The sequence below is a fragment of the Otolemur garnettii genome, unplaced genomic scaffold (genome assembly GCF_000181295.1).
Source record: "Otolemur garnettii isolate 467f Iridium unplaced genomic scaffold, OtoGar3 scaffold00029, whole genome shotgun sequence".
Lineage (NCBI taxonomy): Eukaryota > Metazoa > Chordata > Mammalia > Primates > Galagidae > Otolemur > Otolemur garnettii.
In genome coordinates this window covers 10,281,521-10,293,651 of record NW_003852424.1, presented here as the reverse complement: position 1 = coordinate 10,293,651, position 12,131 = coordinate 10,281,521, and the positions used below count along the sequence as shown (strand labels likewise).

The window sequence follows — 12,131 nt, the reverse complement described above, 5'->3', positions numbered from 1 at the left end:
CACATACACACAGATTATTATAAATATGCTAATAACATTTTACATTAACACAGAGGATGAGAGTGCCTTATAGAAGATATTGCAGCTCATTAATCCTCAGGATATCCATGAAATAGCTAAGGGTAAGGGGTAGTTTGCCCACTTTTGCAAATGAAAGAAAACTGCATGGTTGAAGCAGTCAATTTGCCGAAAATTGTCTCATGAACCTTGAGCAGGGCCTTATGGAACACAGGGACGCTAGCGGTTGAGTCCAGCCCAGCTTCTGCTACCTCCCATCATGAAATAAATGATTGTGGCCCTCCTTTGCAGCAACCCAGTGTTCTGTTGTCCCGAGCTTCTTGTGGACCCTAGATCCTTCTAGCAGCCTCCAGCCCACAGTAATGGGAACCGCAACAGATGCTGAAGCAGCTGCTTGTTCACAGACACAGGAATCCTCCAAGCTCGACCTCCCTGCCTTCTGCTCCATTCCCCTCATGGAGCTAAGGTTCCTCAGACTTGCATCCCAGCTCACTTGTCTCTCCAATTCAACTCAAATCTGACTACTTCATGCTTGACTTGAAGACTATTTATTTTATTTATTGTTTGAGACAGGGTCTTGCTCTGTCACCCTGGTTAGAGTGTAGTGGTGTCATCATAGCTCACACCAACCACAGAATCCTGGGCTCCAGCCATCCTGATTCTCTTGCCTCAGCCTCTGTGTAGCTGGGACTACAGGTGCCCACCACAAAGCCTAGCTATCTTTAGTGGACCCTCTCTTGTTCAGTCTGGTCTCAAACTCCTGAGCTCAAGCAATCCACCCTTCTGGGTCTTTCAGAGTGCTAGGATTACAGGCGTGAGCCACTGTGCTTAGACTCTGAAGACTTTGTTTTAAAAGATAGAAGCCTTAAGAAATGTCCCCACTTCCCACACTCAACCTGCAGGCCACTTGGGGCTTCAGAATGTCAGCAGCCATGACTCAGCCTCGTTCTCTGTTCAGGGAAGGAGACGGGACATATATAAAGCCTGTAAGTCCATGACAACAAAACCTCAGGAAGGCAGCATTTCACCCCAAACACCCAAGATGTCACCACCTCCGGGATGTTCTCAACAAAGAAACAACAGCAATGACAAAGAAAAACCTCAGCAAGCCCTCAGGCCTGCGGGAGTGATGCCACAAAGAGGAAGTTACCATGAGGGCTGTGTAGGTGTAGGGATAGTGGTAGGCCAGGTAGCAGACGTCCTCATTATGCGGGAAGGTGACAGCAAAGGTGAGGCTATAATAACACTTCCCAGATGTTCCTCCTGTGGCAGCTGCACTCTGGTAGTAATGATTTCTAGAAAAAGGAGAAGAAAAGTGAATGAGAGAGAGGCAGAGCTGGGGGAAGAGGTTGTCACTCTGAGTCCTAGTATCTATAAACCTTGTGTGTTATATACAAGGCAAAGTGGCCTTCACTGGGAATGCTTTTGTGGGTAGAGCATTATTTAGAAAATAGAGACAAACGGAGTTGCTGTCAGGTCGTGAGTCAGTTCAGTAGAAGGACGTAGCCTGGCCCATGCCCCTCTCAATTGTGGCCTACATGCTACATCTGAACATGAAGGCTCTGTAGCATTGAACTAGAAAATAGAGGGAATGTGAGCAATTCTGTTCTTCCCAGAACCCCACTTCAGACATACACTTTCATCACACTAATGTGGATTCCTTTGATCCTTTCTCTCCCCAAGACCACAGAAGATGCAGCTCCTTCCTTTCCCCTCCACCTGTCAAATGGATTTATTAGCAATCACTACTATATACGTCATCTCATGTTATTGCTGCAGCATCCCATTGTGTGAATGAAGGAACAGAAGCTTAGAAGAATTAATTCGCTTCAATTCTCAAGGTCAGGAAGTGATTGGAGCAGGATTCGAACCCAGATCTCTCTGGCTGCAAAGCTTTTGTTCTTTCGACTGTACAATACTTTCTTCCTGGAAGAATATATTTGTCACCCCAAATATGGTTCAGCTTCTTAAAACTTGAGAGTACACATCTTCCTTTGTACTAGAATCAATTTTGATACTTTAGAGAACAGTATCAAAGTAAATTGCACCCAGAAGTACATTCCGAACAATATTTTCCCCACATGCTACCATTTGATGCAGATAGCTGTGCAGATTTCCTGAGAAATGTTATCATCAAGGCTGCATTATAATGCAAAGTACACCCAGACACCAAAAGATGTAATTCCACCTTTGAACATTGACAATGTTAGCTTACTTGTCCAGGGTGCTTTGGGTTTTATTGGGGGAGAGGAGAGGAGAAAACAAGAAACCATAGGTAATTATTCTCTTGTATTCTTGCAAAATACACAAAAATATTGGTTATCCTTTTCTGACTCTTTGCTAACCACCCCACACCTGAGCCAGGAAGCAAGTATGTACAAAAGGAAGAACGAGAAAGTCTACTATCTCATTTCTTGTGGTCTTAGGGGTTTTCTGTATTGATAAAACTAGAGACGGAAGTAAGAGAAGCTCCTGGAGCCCTGATCAGGCAGGAAAAGGAAGGTGCCTCACGCCATCGTAAGCCTGAGTGACTGTCCCATCCGGCTTTCAGCCATGCACCAACAGAACCCATTTACTTTGCACCTACAGAAATAAAAATTCCCAAAGGGTGTCTTCCTTCATGGTGTGATCTAGATCTTGAGGCCTAAAAGGGTCTCCTCTTTGCAGATTTCCCCAAAGTTCTGAAGTTTCTCCGAAAGCTACGACTCTGGTTACTAGAAAGGAAGGAAGGAAGCAGGTGGTGTCTCAAGCATGCCAGTCACATATGCTCTTCCCTTTATTTGCTTTCCGATTTCACTTGTAAAGTCTCCCTGCAAACACAAATTCAGTTAACACCTGGGTGAACAACAGGTGCTAGTCCGTTACACCTCCTTATGATGGAAGAGCCAATTGAAATGAAATGAGCCAGGGGTAGCCAACCCAAATGTGGCCGAGAGCTTGACCTGTGGGCAGACACGTGGGAATGCACACACATGCACACCACATATTCACGTATGTAGATACGAGCGGAAATCACTAGATGCCCCCCGGACCAAAGGCAGGGTGGGGTTCTCAACTGCATGGGCCTTGCTTCTTTTTAGGTTTGCTACTGGATTATTAACCCATTTATGCCAGAGGTCAAAGTTTTTGAATATTTTGCATGACTTTTTGACAAGCTCCCAGCACGCCAGTCTCTGCAGCAGTGATTAACTCTGTGCCCCACTTGATAACATGGACCCTCAGGAGGCAGGTGTGTGCGAAAAGCCAGACCTCAGCAATGACCTTGAGCAGCAGGATAGAAATAAGTCCCACCACACTACCGTTCCAGTAATGGAACAGGAGGCATGAACAGGCCAAGCATGCTGACGTCACGGCACAAGCGCATTCACCCTGTGCAAACCCAGCCATACCCCACTCAGGCGCAGGAAAGAGCAAGACAGACAAAGTGAGCAAGTGAAATCCACATATTGATCTCTCTCCTTCATTGAGACCAAACCTGGACTTCAAGGAAAGAACAGCTACAGGGAAAGGGAGAGAGATAAAATGGGCCAATTCTTAGCTCCCGAGCTTCCACAGGTCCAGCTCTTAGTAATTTAAGGGAAATGTAAGGAATTCAAATGATAGTTTTGACTCTGTGAAATCTGCCTCATCACACGCCAACACACACAGACACACACACGCCCCTGATGTGCTACTCCCTGTAGTTCCGTGATCTTACCGTCTCCTGACCGATACTAAATGCTGACAAGCCACCTTCTCCAGAATGTTTGCAAGACTGCTGGAATTTTAAAAAACAAATGTCGCTTTATTTAAAATGAATTTCAGCTAAAGGAGATTGGGTTACAACCCTAGTCTGGGTTCTAACCTCTGGCTGAACCTCATGCAGGTGTCAGGGTTCCCCACCGGAGTCTCCTGGCAGCCATATTGTAAGAGGAGCCATCCAGGACACGACTCTGCTTCCAGCAAAACTTGCTCTTCAGAGGCCTTTAAAGTTTCCTAAGACCATCTTCTTCAAAGTGAAATGTTTGATAAATCTGTAAAGTGAAATCCTTGACTTGCTACAGTTCAAGTTGCCCATAATAGAGTGAGATATCTTCAAAATGGTATTTTTGCTTTCCTCATTATGACATTGAGGGATGTCTGCAAGGCAGTAACATTCAACTTCCATATTTTAAATGGTTCTCATGTTCTTCTTCCATTGTATGAAAAGCCTTTTCCTTCTTCCTTAGTTATCTCTGTCCATCCTTCAAGATTCAATGCAAGTGAATCTTTCTCTCAGGAAGCCTTCCCTGATACACCCTTTCCCAGGCCCCTTATCCTCACTGCCAACACTTCTTGGCAAGAATCACGCATATTCACTCACGTATCTTTACACTCGTCACAGCATCTGGACATAGCAGCTATTCAGTTAAAGTCTGTAGAACAACAGGACCTCAGACTCCAGAAGTAAGAGTTAGAATTTTTAACATTTTATTTTTAACCCCAATGGTATCCTTTCAAGATAAGTACTAATAATACTTTTCACATATATTCTATAGTTGGGGGAATTAAAACGCACAGATGTTAAGTGTCTGGAGCAATTTCACACAAGAATAGTAAACAAGATTAAACCCCAGGTGTGGGCCTAGTCCCCAGGCTAAGACATTTTTCATTATATTATCTGCATCTTAGGAATGGATAAAAGGACAAGAGGTCTTGTGTCCCAAGTAAGGAAATGGGAATTTGAAGTTCAGATGTTCATAAATCAGGGATGCCTATGAACTTAGAATCTGAAATAACAGAAAGCGTGTAAAATACCCCAGGGGAGAGCTAGTAAAAGTGATCCATCTACTAAGATTCTTCATAGCTTATGAAGAATGGTCTTTGATGCCACTAAGAAGATTTTTTTACCAATTATGATTTTTTTGTCACCCTGGTAGAGTGCCATGGCATCATCATAGCTCATAGCAATCTCAAATTCTTGAGCTCAAGAGATCCTTTTGCCCCCAGCCTCCCCAGTATCTGGGACTATAGGCACCTACCACAATGTCTGGCTTGTTTTTCCTATTTAGTAGAAATGGGGGTCACACTCTTTCTCAGGATGGTCTCAAACTCCTGAGCTCAAGCAATCCACCCGCCTCGGCCTCCCAGAGTGCTAGGATTATAGGCGTGAGCCACCCCACCCAGTCATTTTTATGAAATATTAATAATTGCTAGCATTCACTGAATACCTACAATGCACTGAACCCCGTTCTAAACTTTCTGTGCATTTTATCTTATGTCATTTAACGTTCAGAACAGTTCTGTCAAATAGACACCATTATTATCCACATTTTACAGATAAGGAATCTGAAGTTAAGAGAAGTTAGGATCACTTTCCCGGGTCATAGCTATTAATGAGTGGTGGAAGTTTAATTCAAAGAAGTTTCTCTGCTCAGTCTCCTCTTCTGGATGGAGCAGAAGCCTGGCAAAACTCAAGTGTGCTCTTGAAAATTTGCTGGATCCTGGATTGTTCATCTTGCATCCAAGATGACCCAGGCTACATAGATCTATCCACTCTGCAGGTAAAAAGCTTCCCCATTGCTTTTCCATCCCTGAAATATTTATCTTCAGAAGGATCTCTATTTTCATAATCATAAAACCTTCAATGAAGCAAGGAGCAAAGTACACAAATGCGTAGTTATGAACTCAATCTATTTCCATTTGTACTTAAAAATATGCTGGGAAGTCATTTTTCCTCCTGTGGGTGCATGAAATAAGCAAATGCCATGATCGAGAGTGAATTAGATAATCTTATAATGACGATGGCTCTGTTTAACAAGGGTGCATCATTTCACTTAAAAGGATTTAATAAGGCAGAGCAGCCAAGTCGCCAGGCTTCCCCGTGTCTGCAGCAATTCTAATATTCTATATAACACCAAATCTCTCTCCTGAGATCCCTCGGAAGGATGCATGATGGCAGAGCTCTCGTATGACATTCATCTTCATGAGTGAGCTGTTCCATCTCCTCTCACGAGCGGAGATAAATGTCAGAAGAGATCAGCCGTTGTGTATTACACGGCCACTCTGAGCGTGCAGCTTCCCTCCCTCTGCCCTTCAACACCAAAATTACTGCAGACGGGAGCTCAGAGAGAATTCCAAAAGGTGTGAGGCTGTGTACATTAGAGGGAGAGGCAGACCACGGGGAGCTACACAAAGGAGAAACTAAAAGGGTCCTTGCTTTCTCTTATGAGACGCGTGGAAAAATGAATCTGAACATTGCTGTTCCTCCCTCTCAAGGGACATTTTTATTTTCTTGCCTCCTGGTCTTTCAGGCCGAGGGGAGAGGGAGGATGAGGTGGAAGGCATAGGAGTGATCCAGGGGCAGGGGCAGGATGATCAACTGACCACAGGGAGAAAAGATGAGAATTTCTCTTGAAATGCATTAGCTAGGTAGTAAGAAGAAGATTCATCTGTCTGATGTTGGATATGCGATTGAATTGGCACAGCTGCCCTGTGCAGTCCACATCAATGTAATGTGATGAGTGATTATAAAACAGTCTAGATTACGGTGCAGTGATCTTAACCATTTGGCCCTCTGTTGTGTGCCAGGACTGGAGAAGGAAAAACAGGTTACATTTCACATCTACGCTTTTTCTGTGTCAGATAGAGAAGCATCAATTTCTGCATAGAAGGTCTCCTGAGGGAGAAGTGGGAATAGTTAACCCACTTCCTCTTTCTTTTGCTTTTAGCTTCTGGTAAGGTGTTTGAGTTGCAAGAGCTTACATTGGTTGATTTACTAGTTACGTTATCTAAGTAAACTAAACCTCACAGAACAATTGTTTTCATGCAGCTTCCAAACCATCAATTAATGATAAGTTACAAACAAAAGGATAAAAATGATTTGATCATTTGAATAGGGATGCCCTACCTCTTCCTTTTAATACTAAATATTCCTCAAAAATTCTCACTATGCAGCCCTACTATGAAACTAATTTATAGCTTTCATTGAAAGCTATAACCCAATTCTAGCCCAAGAATATGGGGAAAGAGGAAATGGAGGGGAGGGGAAGAGGAGAGGATGGGTAGAGGGAGGGTGATTGATGGGACCACACCTATGGTGCATCTTACAAGGGTACATGTGGAACTTACTAAATGTAGAATATAAATGTCTTAACACAATAACTAAGAAAATGCCATGAAGGTTATGTTAACCAGTTTAATGAAAATATTTCAAATTATATATAAAACCAGCACATTGTACCCCATGATTGCCTTAATGTACACAGTTATGATTTAATAAAGTAAAATAAAAATTCTCACTATGTAAAAATAATCTGATTAGATCTAGAAAGTTAACCAAAATTTCTCAAAATTACATAAAAGACTATTTACAACTTTCTTTTTCTTTTCAAGCAATTTCTTTTTATTCTCTGGGAAAACATATACTTTCTTATAATATAATGTCAATTATAATTATACACATGCCTTTAGGTTGTTGTGTTTTTTTTATTAAATCATAAAGTTATAGTGAGAACTAAGCTATACAATAATATAAAGATGTAATAACTAGGTAGATATTTAAAACTGCTATTTGTTTCATCTTTTTTATACCATTTAAAATTCTTCATTCTATCTAATATATATAATATATTAGCATAACCATGCATGTGTAATTTTTTTTTTTTTTTTTAGACAGAGTCTCACTTTATCACCCTCAGTAGAGTGTGATGGCGTCACAGCTAACTCCAACTCCCGGGCTTTGGCGATTCTCTTGCCTCAGCTTCCTGAGTAGCTGAGACTACAGGTGCCTGCCACAATGCCCAGCTATTTTTTGTTGCAGTTTGGCCAGGGCCAGGTTTAAACCTGCCACCCTCGGTATATGGGGCTGGCGCCCTACACGCTGAGCCACAGGCACTGCCCCATGCATGTATAATTTTTTAAAAATAACTTATGAACTGATCTAGTAAGTACATGCATAAATATATCTTACTACTAATGCTGCACTATCAAAATAGTTTGGGGACTACTTTCCATCTCGTGATGATCAGTCAGCCCACCTCCTTCACTGTGATATGCAAATCCCATTCCTTCTGAATATCTTTTTCCTTTCACCCCTCTCTCTACATATATATTCAGGTACCATGGCTCCCAGTTCTCCCCACAATGAGCACACTTAGCATCCCCTTAAAAGATGGCACCAAATCTGGGAATTGAGCAGAATAATAGAAAAAGAACTTCTGATTTTTCTACTGACATACTGGAGACAAAGAAATAGGAAGATAAAGTTCTCCCAAATTAATACACTAGAGGGAACAAAGGCAGGGATAAAGCAAAGAAATCTTAAAAAGCAGAGCAACTCCAAGCCTGGGATGAGTAAACAAGGGGAAAGATACTGTGTCTTTATCCAAAGCATTTTACAATAGGGAGAGGTGTTCTGATTTGTGGGTGAATAGAGATTACACATATCTATCCTGTTGTTAGATCACATTATTGGAAATATGTTAACATAATGTGGTGAATAATTATAAAACAAACTACATTACAATGTAGCAATCTTATCCATTCATCTCTGTTGCATTCATGGCTGGAATATGAAAAATGAATTACATTATACAGTCATGGTTTTCATCTCACCCCTCAGTTGCTCTTTAATCATATAACAATTGTCTTGTTAATGAATCTCAAGCTATTAACATTGGCTTTCCTTAGGCCAAGGCTGTGCTTCGGAAGTCTGGAAGTGTGGCTGCTTCTTCCTTCTCCTCTGGCGGACACTTAGCTGCAGGAGCCTTCTCTTGATTCCCCAATTCCAAGAGGAGCATCCTCTGGGGAGCGTTATATGTATCCCATTGGAAGAGGACACAAAATAATTATGTTTGTCCAATCTCTCACTAAGTTCCGAATCCACGCTGGCTCTATGCTTAAACTTTGCCCTTTATTGAGGGTAGCTATTTCCAGAAGAAACTAAAAGTTATTTTTGACACACTAAAATCCAAATTTAGGTTTTCATTTTTTTTTTTCTGCAGTTGTGAAAGCTACCTTGAGGTGATTCATAATCTAAATCTCTTCGAGCCATGACGAAGGTCCTAAGAGGCTTGAGAGAGGTGGACCGGAAAGGGATTGCCATTTAGGTGAACAGAATACTAACAAAGTTGTAATATGTTGCTATCCTTCTAAAGCAGCGTTTTTCAAACTTTTTTATCTCACGGCACACTTGAACCTATAGTTAAACTTCCACAGCATACTTAATTTGTGATGATCATAAAAAAGAGAGAGAAAAAAAAGAATGTGCTTGCTGTGCTTTGAACTGCTTTTGAAAATAATTTAACTAATGATCTTTAAAAATTTTTGTGGCACACTTAAGATCCTCTCACAGCACACTGCGCGCTGTGGCATACCAGGCTGAAAATCACTGTTCTGAAGATTATCAGGAAATACTGTTCACATACCCTGATACATCAAGGAGTAAAGATTCCCAGCTCTTTTATTACAGACTGTCAGCCCAGGTCTGTGTTCTGTAAATGTTCATTATCTCTCTTGGCCTTTGTACTTGATAGAGCAATAAGATTCTCGGTTTTTCCTACCTATCAATACACCCATGTTCATAGTCTCAAAAGCCCAGAGACAGATGGTATACACCCTCTTTCTCTTTAATCGTGATAACTATCCTAAACTCTAGAATGTTTGGGAATAGGTTTTTTAAAAGTCTGTTGTAATCTCAGAAAGAAATCAGACTTACTTTATAAACAAATACAGCAAGAATTTGTACTAGCCTATCAGTTTTTATAGGAAACTAGAAATGAACTAATAATTATATACATATATTCTACAACTCTGAGAAATTCCTACCTATTTTTTTCTTACGAATTTAAATTTTATTTTTCATCTAAAGAAAATGTACACTTAAGTAATTGCTAGGTCTGGAATCCATTTCTTTCATCGCAATATATAGATAATTTAAATTTTATTCATTACAACTTTGCAGAAGAAATTGACCAAAGTGGCTACTGATCAAGGATTGAAGATGAATTTTAAAACCGCTCCCTCTTATCTTTTTCCAAAAAGAAATAAATCATCCTCCTGAGGAGAAAATGTACTTAGCTATATTTGTCACATATTCACTCTCCTGAGTGTTGGGTAACTGAAGTCTGGGTGGATGGGAATCGGAATCAGACAGAATATTGTAGACTTTTTGTTCACTGGGTCCAGTGGCGACAGACAAAGAACTAATACTTGATGTACTAATCCCAGACTGAGTTTGCAACTTCTAGCATCTAACAACAAAGTCCAAAAGATTTAATGTGTGAATAAAGATAAACCATCTTTCAGCAAATCAAAATATATTTATTTGGAGGGCCTAGTGTGGGTGCCAGTGAACACGTTCATACCTCTGAAGGGTGAAGAATTGGCCAGTAGGACAGAGGGACAAGTATAGCAGAAAACTTCAGATTTCTGAGGTTTATCAAATCAATATGGACAAGCAAGAAATTGAAAGGGAGTGACAGGGCAGAAAAAGGAAGCTATCATCACTCTAACTTACTTATAGTAACAGACTTCGTGGCCTGTCCGTATCCAGGTGGGTCTGCCAAGAAGAGCCTCCTTCACGGAATACAGGGTTGGCTGCATCCCTACACAAAATAGAAGCAGGAATTAATCATGAAGGGCACAGAAAACAGAAAGAGAGCTGTGGTGGGCCAACTAATGGCCCCCAAAGATAGCCAGGTCTAAATCCCTGGAGACTATGAATCATAACCATATGTGGCCAAAGAGACTTTGCAAATATGATTAAGTTAAGGGTCTTAAAACAAGGATATTATCTTAGAAAGTCCTAAATGCAACTCCAAATGTCCTTTTAAGAGAGGGGCAAAGGGAAGTTTGACTGTAGAAGAAACACAAGGCAAATGAAGCAGAGAGAGATTTGAAGATGTTCAGCGCGGGTCAAAGCACGTTGTATGCTTTGAAGATGGAGAAAGGGACCATCTACCAAAGAATGTAGGGAATGTCTAATATGACATTAGATGCTGGAAAAAGAAAGGAAATGTGTTCTGCCCTAGACGCTCCAGCCAATACCCTAACCTTAGCCCAGTGAACTGAACACCAGGCTCGTGATAATTTGTTATAGCAGCTGTGCAAAGTGAATAGAGTCAAGTCAGGGTTTGTATTTCTTCCTTATCCACCAACATGAACCTGTTTAGTCACTACAAAGTAAAGGCAGTATCCTGCGCTTAGGCACAGACACCTGGGAATATTTATTCCTTATGCGAATCCACCCTGTAAATTAGTATATAATCTAGCAAGAGGTATACCAAATTTTCTATTCCTAGAATTTTCCATTCCTAGAAACATTCTCAATAAATATGGGTTATTTGTTTAGACTGACTGCTAGTCAGTCTTTGTCACGTAACTGTGTCTTCTGAAATGGCCACAGGTATTCAAGAGAATTTAAACTTTGTCTAGTGTTTTCTGAGGGTGTGAATCTGTGTGGGTCCAGTTGGATTCTGCTTTTCCCATCCTATAACAAGCATGTCAGAACATTTGCTCCTGTGGGATTTAGGAGATGGAGAGAAGGAATAAATGTAAGAGCTCACCAACCTCAAAAAGTTCAAGGTGGAGCAGAGGAAGCAGGAAGTAGTGTGATACATGTGCTAATTGAATTCCATAGCATGGGTTGGGGGGAGTCCCTGGGAGGGCTCACCACCTTTCCCGCCATGGTAACAGGATGCCACTGGTGGCCCACTGCCTTGCCACACCTGGCAACCCAAGTGTACGAGCCCAACTTCAGACCCTCTAGGCACCCATGCAGGGCTCTGGCAATAATCAGTCAAAAAGTGATATCATTTCTAGGATAATCCAGAAAGCCCCTGTTCCCTCAAAGCGCATACCGTAATTAAACTGGCTGTTGGGCTTCTCACAGTTGATGATGTTGAAGCGGTAAGGGACGGCTGCACGCATCCCGCTCACCTCAAAGTAGAACCACTGCTGGTGCTGAGTGCTGTTCACATCAGCGTTGAGCAACAAGTCATACTCACACCTGCAGAGTCACAAGCAACAGTGGAGAGTCATCCGGCAAGTCTTTAAGATAACGTCCAACACTGAGAATCTGCATATCTTGGGGTTCTAGTTTATGGATCTGAGACACAGAGTGTCAGCTGCCTGGTAAATTATAATCGTCATCC

The 12,131-nt window shown here is 41.5% G+C and overlaps 1 protein-coding gene across 1 annotated transcript in view; it reads right to left on the bottom strand.

The window, feature by feature from the left end:
- AGBL1 (ATP/GTP binding protein like 1) overlaps positions 1–12,131 on the bottom strand; it is a 581,937-nt gene that overhangs the window by 489,577 nt on the left and 80,229 nt on the right. The window contains exons 13-15 of the mRNA XM_023512636.1: positions 11,838–11,986; positions 10,496–10,583; positions 1,169–1,313 (exon numbers count right to left, since the gene is read on the bottom strand). Of these exons, the coding sequence (XP_023368404.1) occupies positions 1,169–1,313; positions 10,496–10,583; positions 11,838–11,986 (382 nt within the window). The remainder of the gene's footprint in view (positions 1–1,168; positions 1,314–10,495; positions 10,584–11,837; positions 11,987–12,131) is intronic.